This window comes from Mustela nivalis (assembly GCF_964662115.1).
Source record: "Mustela nivalis genome assembly, chromosome: 16".
Taxonomy (NCBI): Eukaryota; Metazoa; Chordata; class Mammalia; order Carnivora; family Mustelidae; genus Mustela; species Mustela nivalis.
This window is the reverse complement of record NC_139035.1, coordinates 65,727,318-65,747,446: the sequence shown is the minus strand read 5'-3', so window position 1 is coordinate 65,747,446 and position 20,129 is coordinate 65,727,318. Positions and strand designations below refer to the sequence as shown.

The 20,129-nt window shown below is 42.1% G+C and overlaps 1 protein-coding gene across 2 annotated transcripts; it reads left to right on the top strand.

Moving 5' to 3' along the window:
• Positions 1–8,000: 8,000 nt before the first annotated feature.
• Positions 8,001–12,951, top strand: LOC309850018 (T-cell surface glycoprotein CD1a-like). 2 transcript variants are annotated; one of them, XM_082703123.1, is made up of 6 exons: positions 8,001–8,471; positions 9,052–9,318; positions 9,989–10,267; positions 10,465–10,743; positions 11,071–11,161; positions 11,308–12,951. In XM_082703123.1, exons 1-6 carry the CDS (start codon positions 8,411–8,413, stop codon positions 11,402–11,404), a joined length of 1,074 nt encoding a protein of 357 aa, XP_082559249.1. In that variant the 5' UTR covers positions 8,001–8,410; the 3' UTR covers positions 11,405–12,951. The 2 variants fall into 2 exon arrangements, with proteins under 2 accessions (XP_082559249.1, XP_082559250.1); XM_082703124.1 differs by having other exon boundaries at positions 8,020–8,471; positions 10,465–10,608.
• The last annotated feature ends 7,178 nt before the right edge of the window (positions 12,952–20,129 follow it).

Genomic DNA, 20,129 nt, shown 5'->3' with positions numbered 1-20,129 from the left:
CCCTAACAGAGCCAACTAACTCATTTGCTATCAGCACACCACAAACCCACATTCCCTGCAGGCACACTCCTTCCAGTCAGGTTAATGCTCCAGGTGCTCTCCTGCAGCAGACCTATGTAAACCTTGTCAACACAATGCATCCTGCCCCAGAGCCCTCTGGTGGGGGTGGATCCAACCCCTTCAAACCAGCCTGCCTGCATCTCACTGACTGCAGACCCCTCCAAGAACATACCTGTGCAATTCTTACTAAAACTGTGCCTTCACTAATAGTTTTCTTTGTCAGGTGTCTCTTCTTCAATATAATCTTGATAAGACTATAAGCAAAGCAGTGCCACAATCCTGGCAATGCACATGCAGTCCTGACATGGGCCACACAACTCCAACATGAGGCTTGTGCTGGGGAGAAAGAAAAGTAGCTACACAGAACATGGTAACTGAGGCCCCAGAACCTCTTCTTCATAAAGCCATTTCTCTCAAGAACAGGGGACATACCTAACATTCCTAACACACAGCAATAGACACAGAGACTTAGACAAAATGAGGAGACAGAGGAATATGTCTCAAGTGAAATAGAACAGGACAAAAATCACAGCAAGAGTACTAAAAAAAAAAAAAAAAAAAAAAAGAATAGTAATATGCCACATAGAGAATTTAAAGGAATGGTCATAAAGATACTCACTAGACTTGAGAAAAGAGTAGAGGACCTCAGTGAGACCCTCAACAAAGAGATAGAAAGCATAAAAAATAACCAATCAGTAATGAAATCAAAATATGAAATTAAAAATGCACTGAAGGAATGACTAGTAGGATAGAGGAAGCAGAAGAGCAGATCAGTGACCTGGAAAACAGGGTAATAAATAGTGGTCAAACTGAACCAGGAGAGAGAGAGAGAAAAAAAAAAAAACTACAAAATGAATAGACTTAGGGAAGTCAGTGACTTTACCATTTGCATTATACATCACAGAAGAAGAAATAGGAAAAGGACCAAAAATTATTTGAAGAAATAATGGCTGGAAACTCCCCGAATCTGATGAAGGAAACAGAATTCAAGAAGCAGGAGGCCTAGAGAGACCCCAATAAAAAATCAACTCAGGGAGGTCCACACCATAATACATATTAATTAAAATGGCAAAACAAACAAACAAAAAAAGTGGTGATAAAGGAGAATTGTAAGACCAGCAAGAAAAAAGAAGACAATTACATCCAAGGGAAACCCATAGAGTTTTGAACTGATTTTCAGCAGAAACTTTGCAGGCCAGGAGAAAACGTCATGATATATTCAAAGTATTGAAAGAAAAAAATCAGCAGCCAAGAATACTGTATCCAGCAAGGCTATCATTCATAATAGAAAGAGAGATAAAGAGTTTCCCAGGTAGGCAAATTTTAAAGGAATTCATGACCACTAACACAACACTACAAGAAATGTTGAGAGGCTCTGAATGAAAAGAAAGATGAAAAGGAAAGGAATTACAATAGCAATAAAAAATAGAAATCTGTAAACATCAGTCAAGAGACTCACAAAATAATTAGATGTAAATAATGACTTAATATACTGAAAATGTAGGTGCGGGGGGGGTGGGAGAGGAATAAAGGATGTGTTCAGACTTAAGTGACCTTAACTTAATGTTGACTGCTCTATACAAAAGCTGTTCTGTACAAACTGAATGATAACCAGAAATCAAAAATCTGTAACAGCTATGCAAAATGTGAAGAGAAAATCCAAGTCCTTTGCTAAAGAAAGCCACCTGTCCATTGGAGAAAAGAGCAAGAGGAGAAAAGAACAGAACTACAAATACAACCAAAAAACCAAGTAAGATATTTGCAAGTGACAGTACAGACAAAGAGCTGATATCCATGCTCTATAAAGAACTCCTCAAACTCGACACAAACAAAACAGATAATCATGTCAAAAAATGGGCAGAAGACATGAACAAACACTTCTCCAATGGAGACATTGAAAAGACTAATAGACACATGAAAAATGTTCATTATCATTAACCATCAGGGATACTCAAATCAAAACCACATTGAGATAGCTCCTTACACCAGTAAGAATGGCCAAAATTAACAAGACAGGAAACAACATATGTTGGAGGGGATGTGGAGAAAGGGGAACCCTCTTACACTGTGGGTGGGAATACAAGTTGGTGCGGCCACTTTGGAAAACAGTGTGGAGATTCCTCAAGAAAGTAAAAATAGAGCTTCCTTATGACCCTGCAATTACACTACTGGGTATTTACCCCAGAGATACAGATGTAGTGAAAAGAAGGGCCTTCTGAACCCCAAGGTTCATAGCAGCAATGGCCATGGTCGCCAAACTGTGGAAAGAACCAAGATGCCCTTCAACGGATGAATGGATAAGGAAGATGTGGTCCATATATACTATGAAGTATTATGCCTCCATCAGAAAGGATGAATACCCAACTTTTGTTATCAACATGAACAGAACTGGAAGAGACTATGCTGAGTGAAATAAGTCAAGCAGAGAGAGTCAATTATCATATGGTCTCACTTATTTGTGGAGCATAAGGAATAACGTGGAGGACATGGGGAGCTGGAAAGAAGGGAGTTGAGAGAAATTGGAGGGGGAGATGAGTCATGAGAGACTGTGGACTCTGAGAAAAAAAAAACTGAGGGTTTTGGAGGGGAAGGGAATGGGAGGTTGGGTGAGCCTAGTGGTGGGTATTAAAGAGGACACATATTACATGGAGCACTGGGTGTGGTGCATAAACAATGATTTCTGGAACACTGTAAATAAATTTTTTTAAAAAAGCTAAAAAACCCCAAGTAACAAACTGGCAGTAAGTGCATACCTATCAATAATCCCATTGAATATAGATGATTATATGATTAATCAAAGGATGGGGTAATGGGATGGAAAAAAAGAAATCAAGACCCATTTCTATGCTGCCTACAAAAGACTCATTTCAGACCTAAAAGCACATGAGATTAAAACTGAAGTAGTGGAGAAGCATTTATCAAGCAAATGGATGTGAAATGAAAGCCAAGATAGTAACGCTTGTATCAGACAAGATAAATGTTAACAGAAAGACCGTAACAAGAGGCAAAGAAGGACACTATATAATAATAAGGGGAAAAATCCAACAAAAAGATATAACAATTGTAAACACTCATGCACCCTAAATGAGAGCACCCAGATATATAAAGCAGCTAGTAACAAAGATGAAGGAGGTAATGAAAAGTAATGCAATAATAGTAGGGGACTTTAATACCCCACTTACATCAATGGACAGAAGATCCAATCAGAAAACCATCAAGGAAACAGTGACCTTGAATGACTTATTAAACCAGATGGATAAATGCTATTTCAGACCATTGCATCCTAAAATAGCAGAGTACACATTCTGACATATCTATACACTAATAGTGTTACAACATAAAGATAAATTAAGAAAACCACCTCATTTCAATTGCACCAAAAATCATTCAATATCTAGGAATACACCTGGCCAAGGATGCAAAAGATTTATACTCTGAAATCTATAAAATACTGGTGAAAAAAATTGAAGGTGATACAAAGAAATAGAAAGATATTCCTTGCTCATGGATTGGAAGAACAAATATTGAGGAAGTGGTGATGCAACATGGAGGCTTAAGTGGGTAGGAGAAGAATAAATGAAACAAGATGGGATTGGGAGGGAGACAAACCATAAGTGACTCTTAATCTCACAAAACAAGCTGAGGGTTGCTGGGGGGAGGGGGTTTGGGAGAAGGGGGTGGGATTATGGACATTGGGGAGGGTATGTGCTTTGGTGAGTGCTGTGAAGTGTGTAATCCTGGTGATTCACAGACCTGTACCCCTGGGGATAAAAATATATGTTTATAAAAAATAAAAAATTAAAAAAAAATACCAATAGTATTTTTCATACAACTAGAGCAAACAATCCTAAAATTTGTATGGAACCAAAAAGTACTCTGAATGGCAAAATAATCTTGAAAAAGAAAAACAAAGATGGATGTATCACAATTCCAGATTTCAAGTTGTACTACAAAGCTGTAGTAATTATAACAGTATGGACCTGGCACAAATGTAGATACATAGGTCAATGGAACAGTACAGAAGCCCAGAAATAAACTTACAACTTTATGGTTAATTAAACTTTGACAAATGAGGCAAGAATATGCAATGGGAATAGAGAGTCTCTTCAACAAACAGTGTTAGGAAAACTGGACAGCACATACAAAAGAAAGAAACTAGGTGGCTTTCTCACACTATACACAAAAATAAATTCAAAGTGGATTAAGGACCTTAATGTGAGACCTGAAATTATAAAAATCATAGAAGAGAGCACAGGCAAATATCTTATCCAATTCTGTGGATTGTCTCTAAGTTTTGTTGACTGTTTCCTTTGCTGTGCAAAGTTTTTTACCTTGATGAAGTCCCCAAAGTTCATTTTTGCTTTTGTTTCCATTGCCTTTAGAGAAGTGTCTTGAAAGAAGTTTCTATGGCCATTGTTGAAGAGGTTACTTCCTATGTTCTCCTCTAGGATTTTGATGGACTTCTGTTTCACATTGAAGTCTTTCACCCATTTTGAGTTTATTTTTGTGTGTGGTGTAAGATAATGGTCTAGCTTCATTCTTCTGCATGTTGTTGTCCAGTTTTCCCAGCACATTGACTGAAGATACTATCTTTTTTCCATTGGATAATCTCTCCATTGATTTTCTGTCCATTTATTTTTGTCCAGGATTAGTTGACTAGAGAGTTTCTTGAGCCTTTTCCCATTTCTTGAAGCCATTTCTTGAGCCTTTATTCTGTTCAATTGATCTACATGTCTGTTTTTGTGCCAGTACCATACTATCTTGATGACTACAGCTTTGTAATGTAGCTTGAAGTCAGTCATTGTGATGTCTCCAATTTTGGTTTTCTTTTTGAATATTCCCCTGAAGATTTGAGGTATTTTCTGGTTCCATAATAATTTTGGGATTGTTTATTTCAGCTCAGTGAAAAATGTCAATCGTATTTTGATAGGTATTGCCCTGAAAGTATAGGGCAGCAAAGACATTTTCACATTTCAGTTAAAGGGCTGGTATCCAAGATCTATAAAGATCAATACTCAATGCTCAATGCTTAAAAACAAATAATCCAGTAAGTAAAAGGGCAGAAGACATGAACAGACACTTCCCCAAAGAAGACATATGAATAGCTAACAGACACATGAATAAATGTTCATCATCATTAGCCATCAAGGAAATACAAATCAAAACCACAGTGAGATATCACCTTACACCAGGTAGAATGGCAAAAATGAACAAGACAGGAAACAACTAGTATTGGCAAGGGTGTGGAGAAAGGAGAACCCTCTTACACTGTTGGTGGGAATGCAAGCTGGTATATCCAGTCTGGAAAATAGTATGGAGTTTACTCAAGATGTTAAAAATAGAGCTACACTAAGACCCAAGAATTGCACTATTAGGTATTTACCCCATAGATAACAGATGTAGTGAAAAGAAGGAACATGTGCTCCCCAGTGTATATAGCAACAATATTCACAATAGCTAAATTGTGGAAGGAGCTGAGATGCTTTTCAACAGATTAATGGATAAAGAAGATGTGGTCCATATATACACAATGTAATATTATTCAGCCATCAGAAAGGATGAATCCCCACCATATGCGTCGATATGGATGGAACTGGAGGAGATTACGGTGAGTGAAGTAAGTCAAGTAGAGAAAGACAATTATCATATGGTTTCACTTATGTGTGGGATGTAAGGAATAGCATGAAGGGACCACAGGGGAAGGGAGGGAAAACTGAACTGGAAGAAGTCAGAGAGGGAGACAAACCATGAGAAGCTCTGGACTGCAGAAACAATCTGAGGGTGAGGGTTACAGTGGGGAAGGGGGTACATGGGTGGGGTAAGCGGGTGATGGGTATTAAGGTGGGCATGTGTTGCATTAAGCACTGGGTCTTATATACAACTAATGAGTTGTTGAACACTAGATCAAAAACTAATGATGTACTAAATGCTGACTAACTGAATATAATAAAAATAGTAAAAAAATAAAAATTAAAAAAAATAATATAATGTGCAAAGAGAGAGAGAGAGCATGGGCAGTAAAGTCTCTGACATCAGCCACAGCAACATTTTTCCAGATATGCCTCCGGAGGAAAGGGAAACAAAAACAAAACTAAACTGTTGGGAGTACATCAAATAAAGTGCTCTGTACAGCAAAGGGAAGAATCAACAAAACTGAAGGACAATCACTGAATGTGAGTAGATACTTCCTAATTACATATTTGATAAAGGGTTAGTATCCAAAATATATAAACAATTTGGGCAATTCAACAACAAATAATCAAAAAAAGAAATAATCCAATTAAAAAATGGGTAGAAGACATGAGTAGACATTTTTTCAAGAAGACATCCAGATGGCCAACAGAAAAAAAAAAAAATGTTTAACTTCTCTCATCATCAGGGAAATGCAAATCAAAACCATAATGGGATATCAACTCACACCTGTCACACTAACTAAATTCAAAAACTCACAAGGAAGAAGTGCTGTAGAGGAAGTGGAGTACAGGGAAATCTTGCACACTGTTGGTGGATATGGAAACTGGTACAACCGTGGTGGAAAGCAGTATGCAGGTTCCTCAAAAAGTTAAAAACAGAATCATCATATGAACTAGTAATTCTACTACTGGATATTACCCAAATAATGTGAAAACACTAAAATGAAAAGAAACATGCACTCCAATGTTTACTGCAGCATTATTTACATTGGTCAATGTATAGAAACATCCCAAGTGTTCCATAGGTAGAAGAATAAAGAAGAAAAGATCTGGTGTGTATATTCAATGGAATAAAACTCAGCCATAAAAATGACGGAAAGCTTGCAATCACAACATGGATGGAGCCAGAGAGTATGATGGTAAGTGAAATAATCACTCAGAGAAAGACAAATACCAAATGATTCCTTCGTATGTGGAATTTAAGAAACTAACAAAAGTAACAGAGAAAGAAGTGACAAAGGAAAAAACAGCCTCTGAGCTATAGAGAACAAACTACTGGTTCCCAGATGGCAGGTGGGTTGGCGGATGGAGAAATAGGTAGAGGAGATTGGGAAAACCCTTAAATTGATGAGCAATGAGTAATGTATGGGATTTCTGAATCTCTACCCTGTACACCTGAAAGTAATATAACATTGTATATTAACTGTCCTTAAAATAAATAAACCAAGCAAAGAAAAAAACAGGACACCAAAATTTATAGTTCTTGGTTTATGTATTTTTCTTCTCTAAAATGTCCCTGAAGAAAGTGACTGCACTGTGAACACTGTATTTTCATGAGTATAGCACGGTGCTTGGATACAGGCAGGGTCTAAGTGACTTCGGTGAGCGAATATATATTCATTCAAGTCAGACTGAGGGGGTTTTCCTCAGATGTTTCAGTGTCACGTGGTTTCTGTGATGACTGCTGGTTTCCCCCTAAAGATAATGGTGGACTGGTGGTTGCTAATACCGTTAGGCATTCAGTCATGAGGGGATCCAGAGAAGCAATAAAACAACTGTTAAAAAGAAAATGTTGGGCCCAAAATGACACCTTGGGCCATGCCAAGTCCCAAAACCTTACTTAATCTCTAACTTCCCCCTAAAATGTTCACCTGTTGGTAAGGAATTCTCTGGTCAGCACCAAGGAGGTGCTCTGTCCCATGGGCCCTCTCCACCCACTAGGAGGGGAGGTCGTCTTCATGTTAATACCTCCTCCTCTCCTAATTAAGGGAGGGTGACCTTCCCTGAGACACTCTTTCTCTTCTTCGCCAACTTTCTTGCTATGAAATCTTTCCATTAGCACCACTCTTCAGAGCCCCCCTCTCCCTGCCAGATGGGGTGCTGGCTTATTCTTGAATCGCTTAATAAAACCAATTGTATCTCCAAATTTACCCATTTGCTTTTGTTTTTTTAACATAAGCAGTGAGAAGTCAGAGATGTGAATGAGCTGCGCTGGGAATGAGAAGGGGAAGGGAATGCATGGGTGATGTCACATGGGCAGGAGGGACGGAGTGGCAACAGGGTCTAGGGCTGGGGAGCTGTGTGTTTTCATGGGTTACTGTCCGAATGGGAAGGAAATGTGGGAGAGCTAGGATCAGTTTCCATGCCACACAGGACTCCTTATGTAGTATCTGAATGAGGGGACAGGGAGAAGAACGGAAGCTGGTGACAGGGAGAAGCTGGAAGCCACAGAGGGGCATCGGACCAGGAGGGGAACTGAGAGTCTGAGTAGGTGTACAGGGTTGAGGGAGGAGCCCATTTGCATTTTAGCAGAGACTCAGGGAAGGCTTGTGTGTGGAGAAGGAAGTCAGAAGAGAGGAGCTGTGTGGGGGGTAGGTTTGTTAGAAAAGAGGTCAAAGACCGGCTTTGTAAGAGAAAGAAAGCATCTGCGAATACTAATGCTGTTCCTACAACTTGTGCTGTTGGTGGTTCTCCTCCCAGATGGTGACAGTGAAGATGGTGAGAACTCTGGCCCTGCCCAGTGGGCACATGTGTGTGTGTGTGTGTGTATGTGTATATCTGTTTATGTATCTGTATCTGTTTATGTGTGTCTGTGTGCGTTTCTGCCAGTCTGTGTGTTTGTGATGTGTGTACATGCGTTCATGTGCATTTGAGTATGTGTATAGGTATGTGTGGATAGGAGTCTTCTGCATCTCTTTGCATTTCTGTGTGTGTACATGTGTTGGTATGTGTCTGCATGTCTCTGTTTGTATATGTACATACATGTGTATATATGTGTACATCTCTGTGTGTGTCTATATGTGAGCATTTGTGTCTCTGAGTGTGTGCATTCATGGTGTGAGTTCCCCAACTCTTAATAGGGGAGGGAGACTGTCAGCCTGGCTCTTCCCTGAGAATTCCTGACCCTGAGGACCTGTGCTCTTCTAAAGGCTGGGTATGAAGCTTGAATGTCTGGGGAAGCACATGTCTCCTGAGATAACTACTGTTTCTCTGTCCTTCAGATTTTGGTTCCCCTCCCTGGCACCTCTCTCCTTCCCAATGCTCTCCACTCCAGAGTTTATCTGTCCTTTTCCCACAGACTTCCAGGAGCCAGTCTCCTTCCGAATCATCCTGACCACATCCTTTTACAACTCCTCCTGGACACAAAATCAAGGCTCAGCTTGGCTGGATGATTTGCAGACTCATGGATGGGACAATAAGACTGGCGCTTTCATTTACCTGCAGCCTTGGTCTAAAGGCAACTTCAGCAATGAGGAGCTGACGGAAGTAGAAAAGTTATTCTACACATACTCCATTAGATCTCCTTCAGCATATCATAACCACATCAGCCAATGGCAGCTTGAATGTAAGTTCATTTCCCTCTGGGTTGGGCTGCACGTGGCAAGTGTGTGTGTCTCACTGAGCTCCTTCTTTCTCTAGGAAATGAACTGCACTGGCTTTTGAACTTCACCTCTCTCTATCTGAAAGTGAATCACACGAATTTGGGCAGGGGTAGAGGTCAGACTCTGATTCTTGAGAAGCTTCACGTTTTCTTCAGCTTCCCACTCCTCTCATTGACCACAGGTCGTGCTCTCCATCGCTCACTTGTGTCTCCCCTGACCACCTCTTTCCCTGGCTTCCAGCCAAGCACCCTTGCTCCCTCACTTGTGACTGACTTTGAACTGTGCTTTCTGTCCATTCTATCCCAGCAGTGATGTCTATGTGTTCCCTATACCCCAGTGCACTCCCTTCACCCTAGATTGTTTTTACCCCAGCTCTCCCACTGAGTCCTCCCCTATTCTCTTTCCACACCCTTCATGTCTCTCCTCCAACATTTGCTCCTTCCTCAGTCATTCACCATTGCCTCCACCTCCTGCGACCACCACTTCCCTTTAGTCTGAGCCTCCCCTCAAGTCAAACTTTCCTCCATTGCTCCGGTTCCCAACTTCACCCTTCCGCTTCTAGCATCCTTGACTTGCATTCATCTCATTTCCTTTCCTTCACTCCCCTACTATAATTCAGTCTCTCTTCCCCAGATCCCTTCCAGGTTCAGCTGCTGTTAGGCTGTGATTCCCACTTTGGAGAAGCATCAGTAGGCTTCATGCGGATTGCTTATCAAGGATCAGATCTCATGAGTTTCCAGAACACATCATGGTGGCCATCTCCAAAGGGAGGAAGTAGGGCTCAGCAAGTCTGTACAGTATTCAATCAGTACCATGTTTTCAATGAAATAGTATACAAACTCCTCACTGAGTCTTGCCCCCAGTTCCTGTTGGGTCTTCTTGAAGCAGGGAAGGCGTATCTTCAGCGACAAGGTCAGTCCTGCTCTCTTCCTCTATGAATCCTCTACTCTGCACTCATGGTTTATAACATTCCATCTAATTCAAGGTAAGAAAGAGTCAAGAGGGAGAGGGGATGATGGTTACAGGTTTCTAGATGTGGAAAGATGTCTATATAAAATGATGTGAAGATCTACCCTCTCAGTCTGCGATTATCTGTCCTGTGTCTGCAGTGAGGCCAGAAGCCTGGCTGTCCACTGGCCCCAGTCCGGGTCCTGGCCGTCTCCTGCTGGTATGCCACATCTCTGGATTCTACCCAAAGCCTGTGTGGGTGATGTGGATGCGTGGTGAGCAGGAACAACAAGGCACCCAGCGAGGTGATGTTCTGCCCCATGTTGATGGGACGTGGTATCTTCAGGTGTCTTTGGATGTGAAAGCCAGGGAGGCTGCTGGCCTGTCATGCTTGGTGAGACACAGTAGTCTAGGAGGCCAAGACATCATCCTCCACTGGGGTGAGAAAGAGCTGGGGCCCAGCTGGGAAAGAGGGTGGGTGCATCTCCAGCAGAGCAGGAGAACCAGATGAAAAATTGGGGTTGCTAGAACAAAAGTGACTAAAAAAAATGGCAATCCAAGGAAGGAAGAACTGGGAGTTCAGTCCTACAGATATGGGAGGATGCATCAATTTGGGTGAAGGGTCCATCTCTGAGGAGGGATGGGAGAAGTGAAAATGGGAAGGGGAGTGGGTGAGGCAGAGGATGACCAGAGCAAGGAGGACCAGGAAGGTGCAGTTCAACCCAGGGTAGATGGGAAGTGACACCCTCTGTGCACCAAACCCACAGAGAAGCCCCATTCCATGGGCTTGGTCTTCCTGGTGGTGATAGTGCCCCTGGTGCTTCTGGCTGGTCTGACGTTGTGGCTCTGGAAGTGCTGGTAAGTCTCTGGAGCCACCTTCCTGCTCTTTCCCATGTGTGTTCCACCTTTTAGTCTGTCCTCAGCCCTCCTGCTCCCAGTGCCCTTCTCCCCTGCAGTCCTCACCTCCCCCTGCTGCAGAATGACTCTTCCTCTGTTGCTCCCAGGAAAACACACTGGAGACATCAGTGCACTGACCTCCCTTCTGAACAAGATCCCAGCAGCCCAGGCTCCAGTACTTACCTAAACCCAACTCAGTGGTGAAGTCCTTACAACTCTCTGGGCGCAAGTTTGACTTTCAATTGTGCTTAATGATCAGTTGTCAATATAAGCTCAGTGTAATTCAGTGGGGTTTGTTGTTATGATTGGTTCTGGAACTTAACTCTCAAATTTAACTCAGTGTAAATGAAGTCCCAGCACCTCCATGGGTGACAGACATCAGATGTCACTTCTTCCAAAGAGCCCTCCCTTACTCAGAAGTGGACGCTGTCTATGTAGTGAGAATTCCCACCACCTTTCCCTGTACTTTGACAGTTCTATTCCCCATCTCTGGTGCCTACTTTCCCCAGTTAGGACAGTTTTCCTTCTAACTCTTAGGATCCTTGAGAGCAAAGTCTATATGTTCTTCATATTTGTATACTTGGGAAGGTGTCTCACCTGTATGGAAAATATCCTCAATAAAAACCCGTGTTGAATCTATGCTAAATCCATAGGTTCTTCTTCTCCTCCTCATCCATCTCCTCCTCCTCCTCCTCTTCCTCCTCCTCCTTCTTCTCCCAGACATGCTTGTAGTTGTTGAGATGTTTGCTGCTCTTCTTGTTAAAAGTCTTGTCACCTGGCCAAGGAGTGCACAGTTTCCCTGTTCTGGTGACATCTCTGGTCTCCTAAGTAGAAACACGTTTTCTGTAAAGATTTGTATTATTTAACTACAAAAACCTATTGGATGAATCTGTTGCTCCAAGTATTCTAGTTTAAACAGAAATGCAGGATTCAGTTTTTTTGTTTTGTTTTGTTTTGTTTTTATGTTTGCTGGTCTCTGAGCAGCAGCAACAGAACTGTCACCCTGGGGCTTTTTAAAATATAAGGTCTTGGCCTCAACTGACTTCCTGAATCACAACTTGCATTTTAGCAAAATCAGCAGGGAGATTCACAGGTGCATAAATGTGATGTCTGAGAGGTAGCCGTGCCGTGTCTGTGAGTCCCTGAAGGGAGAGAGATGTTCCAGGAAAGAGAATGGGGGTGTTGTGGTCAGGAATAAATGGAGACCCAGCAGAGACCAGGCATACAGTGCCTCCTGACATTCATGGTTGCTGTTTACAGCTTCTAGGACTCTGAGTCAGAGATAGTGAGCCATTGATCCTGGGGGAAAAGCAGGGTTCAAGTTCTGGGGGTCTTTGCTCATGACTCTTGTCACTTGTTTCATGTGTGTTTCTATTTAAAGACAGGTTCTTGGGGTGCGTGGGTGGCTCAGTCAGTTAAGCTGCTGCCTTTGGCTCTGGTATTACTCTCAAGGTCCTGGGACTGAGCTGCAGTCCAGCTCCCTGCCCAGCAGGGAGTCAGCTTCTCCCTCTGCCCCTCCCTCTGTTTGAGTTCTTTCTATCTCTGCCTCCTTCTCTTTCAAATAAATAAATAAAATCTTAAAAAATGTAAAGACAGCGGGGCACGTGGGTGGCTCGGCCAGTTGAGCATCTGTCTTCAGCTCAGGTCATGATCCTGGAGTCCTTCTTCTCCTTCTTCTAATCCCCCTGCTTGTGTTCCCTCTGTCGCTGTGTCAAATAATAAATAAAATCTTAAAAAAAGAAAAAAAAAAAGTAAAGACAGCTTCTTTAATATATATGTATTTGTAAATAATTTTTTGTATGGAGTATTTCCCCACAATAAAACACCAGCTCAGAAGTGTGTAGATTTCCCAGCTTGGGTACTGTGATCACCAGGGTCTTTGGCTTTCAGTCCCGTGGCTATGCTGCCCAAGACAGTTTGAGAAACTAACAAAAAGAAATAGTCATTGTCTCGTGAATCCAAGAGCAGAGTACCTTTTCCCCTTTTTCTTGGCGTCATCATGGCATCATCATAGCCTCCTAGATGTTATTTTACTACTATTCTCTGGTGTGGGTCCACACTGATGTCATGAATGACCTGTTCTTTTCCCTGGATTTACTACATTGTTTACTCATTATCAGTGAGTGCAGAGCCCACAGCTCTGCATCAGGAGCCTGAGCGAGCCTTACCAATGCAGGTGTTTTGTCATGGGGCACATTATACCGTCGTGTGCTTAGGACACCAGTCAACCTGAAGCTCTGGGCTTCAGGGCCATTTAAAACACTGAAGTCGCCTGGAAAGACAACAGAGGTGCAGAAAATGTGGCACCAGATTGATCATGAACAGGATATGTGTTTACAGTGTCAGAATTAATACAGGAAGGCAGAAAGACACTTGGATCAACCTGGGTCTGGAGCACCTGTGGTTGACTCATGTCAGGTCACTCTAGCTGTCCATGAATAGTGTTAAGCACATGTGTCTGGGGCTTACAAATCAAGGTCAGCAGGTAGGCCAATCAGCACAGACAGACTCCATGAATAATGAAGATGGACCCTCTGTGACCGATGACCCCCATCCAGTGGGAGTGGAGTCCTCCATGACTAGACTTTAATGGCTCTCAGTTTCATTAATTAACTGAGCAAACCATTCTCAAGCTCTGACCACGAAGCAGGGACATTCTGGGTTTCAAGTAGTGGGGAAGAAAAGGTCTTCCCTATCTTTATATCTTGAAAATTTTCTTTCCTGATTTGATTATGGTGTTCATTGTTGTTTCTAACCAGTTTATTAGTCAGCAATTTATGTGGGTTGAACTAGGTGACAGAGAATTAGGGGTTTTTTGGTTTTTTGTTTGTTTTGTTTTTTTAGAGCTGAGAGTGGGACCCATGGTTGGAAAATGTCCAGAGAGAACACATGCAGGCCCCAGACCTACACATTTGGCCATTTCTGGAAAATAACGTTGAGATGGGAGAGGTGGCAAAGGTGAAAATATGGGAATGGGAAGAGCAAATCATGGGTCATCTGCAATCTTCCTGCCTGGGTCAAACTGCTTGGCTGTTTCCTTACCTTCCAGTCCACCTTGTCACACTTGCATGGATATCATATGGATTTGGGTTGGTTGACTCTACTCTTATGTGTAACCTTGGGCTCTGATCAGCCTGAGGACATCAGGAGAAAGCATCTTTGTCAAGGTGACAGGATAAAGGATGGACAGGTAATCTGCCAGTCAGGTCAGTCATCAGATAGATTCCATTTGTATCACCCAAAGTGATGGTTCAAGGCCAGGCACCTGCTCTCGGTGGCACAGGTCACACACAGCCTGATTTTTAAAAATTAATTAATTAATTAAAAATTTTCTTTTCAGTGTACCAGAATTCATTGTTTATGTACCACACCCAGTGCTCCATGCAATATGTGCCCTCCTTAATACCCACCACCAGGCTCACCCAAACCCCCACGCCCTCCCCTTCAAAACACTCAGGTTGTTTTTCAGAGTCCACAGTCTCTCATGACTCATCTCCCCCTCCAATTTCTCTCAACTCCCTTCTCCTCTCCATCTCCCAGTGTCCTCCGTGTTATTCCTTATGCTCCACAGACAAGTGAAACCATATGATAATTGACTCTCTCTGCTTGACTTATTTCACTCAGCATAATCTCTTCCAGTCCTATCCATGTTGCTACAAAAGTTGGGTATTCATCCTTTCTGATGGAGGCATAATTCTCCATAGTGTATATGGACCACATCTTCCTTATCCATTCATCCGTTGAAGGGCATCTTGATTCTTTCCACAGTTTGGCGACCGTGGCCATTGCTGCTATGAACATTTGGGTACAGATGGCCCTTCTTTTCACTACATCTGTATCTCTGGGGTAAATACCCAGTAGTGCAATTGCAGGGTCATAGGGAAGCTCTATTTTTAATTTTTTGAGGAATCTCCACACTGTTTTCCAAAGTGGCTGCACCGACTTCCATTCCCACCAACAGTGGAAGAGGGTTCCCCTTTCTCCACATCCCCTCCAACACATGTTGTTTCCTGTCTTGTTGATTTTGGCCATTCTAAATGGTGTAAGGTGGTATCTCAATGTGGTTTTAATTTGAATCTCCCTGGTCACAGCCCGATTCTTATGGAGGATGTAGGAAAAAGAAATGCTCTCTCCTGTCCTGGATGATAAGGTCAGGGTATGAAGCCTGAAATAAATACAATCCTTTTTCAGCAGCAAGAAGTAAACCTAAGGATGAAGCCTGCAAGCAAGAAGGCAGGGAAATTGTATGAAATTTGCTAAGAGTGTAGATCCCAAGTGTTCTCACTACAAGAAAGAAAAATAAAAGAAAAGAAAGAGAAGGAGAAGTTCCAGATGTGAGGTGGTGACCGAGTTAACTGCCCTGGTTGTGGACATCACATACACCAAACTTCCAGCGGCTACTTCATTTTATGTTTTTTAAAGGAAAATGGCAAATGAAGTATTCCAACATGTGATGAATGCTACATAAAATATTAATTTTCATGATTTGCTTCAGTAGACGTTTTCTTGACAAGTTCTGCGTTTTCCTTCTGAAATGCCGCGTGCCCTCACTGGAGGCACTGCAGGGCAGGCCGTGGGCATTCAGCCGCAGCGCCCCGCAGGCCCATGTGCGCTCGGCTCCTGTGGGTCTTCAGGCCGCCCTCTCTGGGAAGTTGTTGGAGGACTTTCCTCAGGAGGACCTTCGTTCATGTCACATCAGAGGCTCTGCTGCCCCTGTTAGAGCCTGCGAGGGCCCGCATGGCCCAGGGTGCCTCCGAACCTTCCTTCCTGGGAGGCTAGAAAGCTGCACACTGTCCATAGGTCCAGTGTTTATTTGTCATCATACTTCAGTGATACTGAAAATAGTAACAATAACAAAACCAAAGCATCAGAAAAGTGAAGGCAGATACACAGACCCACAGAAGGGGCTGGAGCCCCAATGACTCTGGGCTCCCCAGTTCCATCAGCCAATACATTCCCCACATGATTTCAGCCCAACAGGGTGGATTTCTAGCCTTAGTGACCAAAAGCTCCCCTCTGATGGACGTGGACGTGGCCTCATGGGGACACTGGGATAATGTCTCTCTTCCTCGCAACATTCCTCCTTGCTTCCCTCTTCCCTTCCCTGGATTCTTGAAAATGTTCCTCTAGCCCTTTTCTTTGATTGCTTTTCTCTTCATGTGTCCTCATCGTGTAACACTCACCCTTTTTGCACATTTACCTGCCATCAGAATCAATCCCTGTCCTGGGTGTTTTCAAGGATTTCTAGCAAACCTCTGGCCAGGAATTGAGGTGTTGGGTCCGCTGCTGATCAGTGACTGGCAGAAATCCATCCTCCAGGGTTTTCATCGGACATTTCAAAGGACGAGCTGCACCAGCACATGATAAATCGGGAAGCGTCATGGTCATGGCAGTTAAAGTTTCAACATGCAAGACATTTTCTAGAATTCGTCCTGACCCAGTATGTCCATCTATTCATTCATTCATTGATTTTATCATGTATCGAGCTTTTCCTATTGTAATGGTAAACATACTCTCTGTGAGTGTTTCCAGGGTGTATGAGAGGCAGCTCTGCGTCCAGGTGTTTAAGATAAAATGAATAATCTCTTCCTCCAAGCTTCTTCCTTATTTATGTTTACATTTAACCACCCAGAGGCAAACTTCAGAAATCTTTGCAGCTTGTCTGTCTCAGCTTTTGTCTTTGCCAAGTTATTCTCTACAAATCTGTGAAAACCATTTTTTTCCCTACCCAAGGTGGTCCTCGTGAACCTCCACATGGGGTGCTGACACAGCTTTCCTGTCTCCCTGCAAGCAACAGAGGCTCTACCTCACCACAGTGGGCTCGTACAGAAGGGATGGACGTGTCCACTGGGAGAACCTCCTCACGGAAGGTTCTAGACAGTAGTAGAAGCACGAGGCCAGTTTGTGATTGAACATGGGAGAAAGGAGAAGCTGAAATGTTAACTTTCTGGATCTGGCAGTTGGAAGGGGGGGCAGTTTTGTCAGACTCCACGGGGTGACAGGAAGCAGCTGAGACAGTGATGGCGGCCAGTCCCACTCTTCAGACATGGCAGGTCCTAAGCATTTAGTTCCCACACTGTGTCCCTCTCCTGACTGTTGGACATAAAAGTAATGTGATTGAGTTGAAAGGTGAGATATTTTAAAATGTAAAGTTGGGTTGAATAGTAAAAGCGTGTTTAGTTAGTTAGTATTTGATCTTTTCTTAGTTTATTTATTAGATCCTAATTTTGTTCTAAACTTTTTTTTTTTTTAAAGATTTTATTTATTTATTTGACAGACAGAGATCACAAGTAGGCAGAGAGGCAGGCAGAGAGAGAGAGGGAAGCAAGCTCCCTGCTGAGCAGAGAGCCCGATGCGGGGCTCCATCCCAGGACCCTGAGATCATGACCTGAGCAGAGGCTTTAACCCACTGAGCCACCCAGGCGTCCCTGTTCTAAACATGTTAATGGCATGTAAGAGCTAGTTTTTTTTTTTTTTTTTTTTTAGGCCACCATACATGTGACTAGATCGCTACAGTCAGCTTTGTACATGAGAGAAGAGTTAACTCATCATTGTGTGATCTCGTTTATGAATCTCTACATTTATAATTTATGATAATTTCATTATGAATCATTTGATTCTTAATTATTTTAATTGTGTGTGGTCACCTAAAACATAATCCTTTTCTTATTCTCACATGAGAGGAAGTTTACGTGGCCAAGTCCACAGCAAGCTGCAAACGCCCGGGGAATTTGTCCCTTCCAGAAAGAGTAAGAGTGAGCTTGAGAGGAAGGATGAGTCCCGGCGTGAAAAACAAGGGAAAGGACATTTCTTCTCGGATGAGGCCTGGGCATGTCTGCACACAAACCCGTGCTTCCTCATTAGCAAGAAGGAAGGAGACACCACCCGAGGGCGTGTATCAGCAGAGTTAGTAGTAGCCTTTTTTGCCATGAAATCCACTTTCTGTGTGACTTTAGTATGGAGCTAGGTGCACTCACTGGCGAATCTGATCACTGCTGTGGTCACTACCTTTCAGAAATAATTTGCTTATGCTTTGTTCCCTTTTCCGCAGTGACTTGTAACCTCAGCGTCTTCAGTGTTTTTAATGAGATGCAGACCGGGATGGTGAGGAAGGTGTGTATCTGGTCTCACACCCCTCTGTTTCTGCATTTGTTCAGTTTTAAATATTCTGGGCTTTTTAAAGACTGTAGTTTTTTTTCACAGTCTCATTGACAGATATTGCTTTTACGTTGGTGAGCACATATTCTCTTTTTCTGGTTCAAAGTGATTGTGAAGTAACAAGTGTTGGGGGAATTTATAGCTTCAAAACATTTATTTGTAAATAAGATGGATTAAAAATATATGAGTTTAGATTTTAATCAGGAAGCTAGAAAAAGGACAAAATCAGTAGAATTAGAAGGTAGAAAATTCATTTAAAAACACTAAAAATTAAAAGAAAAAGCAAAGCAAACAAAAAAAAAATTGATAGAAATGACTGACAACACCAAAGACGGCCTTTTGAAAAAATTCATAAAAATATAAAACCTCTCTCCGAACTGATCGAAAGAGTAATAAACATGAGAAAGTAGACATGTTATAAGAATGGCATGTAGATTGAAGAAGAATGTGTTGTCTATGACTTATATTAACACATTTGCTATAGATAAAATTTTATCTTAAAAAATTCTAGAAGAGGGAGAAAGTCTGAATGCACCGTGCTTGCTAAGGGATAGGGGGGAGGGTCAGAGCTCCTGCTGGTAGTGCAGGGTCCGAGGTACAAACCAGATGAGCAGCAGGTAATTATACTCCAGATGCGTTGGTCCAGGTAGAGAGGTAGAGAGTCCAGCACAAAATCCTCAGGACACCAAAGCCAGCAAGGCTTTTCCCAGAAGAAGGGAAAACAATTATTAAATGAGTGACTATCTGCTTACCTCATTTATGCATACATACAGGGAAAGTAGGTATATAGACTCAAAGTATTTGCAAACAGAAACTAGTGTCAGATGAAGTGGGATTTACCCGTAGAATACAAGGACTGTGCCATTAAAAATTTCTTAATAGAATTACTTTAACAGATTAAGAAAATAAAGTCATGTAATCCTCTCCAGAGATATAGAAAAGGCATTTGGTGCATTTACATGTCCCTTCCGATAAAACCTGAACAACCCAGACCAGAGAGAAATGTAGCTGCAAACAGCCTGTATGACCCACAGTTGATTCTGAAGGTTGAAATGTGTTCTAGTGAGTGAAGGACAAGACGCCCAGCTACCGGAGTATCTGCTCTTCTGTAGAAAATACTACAAGCCCTTCTTAACCCAGCAAAGCAAGGGAAATAAGGAGGCACGAAAATAGAAACTAAAGAAAAATCATTGTGATTTGCAGATCATATGACTGTATATAAGAAAATAGAAAGCAAAATACTGGGAGTAATAAGAGAATTTAGGAACTTATTTCGATAAAAATTGCAAAAATATCAAGAGAATAAGAATCTTTTTTTTTTTTTTTTGAGATGATATAATTTCTACCTAGAAACTAGTGGAGTAAAAAGCTAACAATTAGACCTACCATAAAAATGTAGCAAGTTCTTTTTTTAAGAAAAGATTTTACTTATATACTTATTTGAGAGAGAGAGAGTGCAAGCAGGGAGAGGGGAAAGGGAGGCAGGGGAACAAGCAAACTCTACACGGAGCAGGGAGCCTGAATGCAGGGCTCAGTCCCAGGACCCTGAGATCATGAGCTCAGCCAAAACCAAGAGTAGGACGCTTACCCGCTGAGCGCCCAGATGCCCAAAAGCATAACAAGTTCTTTAGGCACAAAATAAATATTAAAAAAAAGACTGACCCTAAACACCAAGTGCTGTTAAAAACAACAACAACAACAATATATTTTATTGTAGAAAGCATAAAAAATATAAAATATACAGAAGAAATTAAAAATACTTGTAATTATA

Excerpts from the sequence above, each read along its gene's own strand:
- LOC309850018 (XM_082703123.1), top strand. The coding sequence starts at position 8,411 with ATGCTGTTCCTACAACTTGTGCTGTTGGTGGTTCTCCTCCCAGATGGT. Across the intron at positions 8,472-9,051 it reads AGATGGTGACAGTGAAGATG|ACTTCCAGGAGCCAGTCTCC; the intron begins GTGAGAACTCTG and ends CTTTTCCCACAG. Across the intron at positions 9,319-9,988 it reads CAGCCAATGGCAGCTTGAAT|ATCCCTTCCAGGTTCAGCTG; the intron begins GTAAGTTCATTT and ends TCTCTTCCCCAG.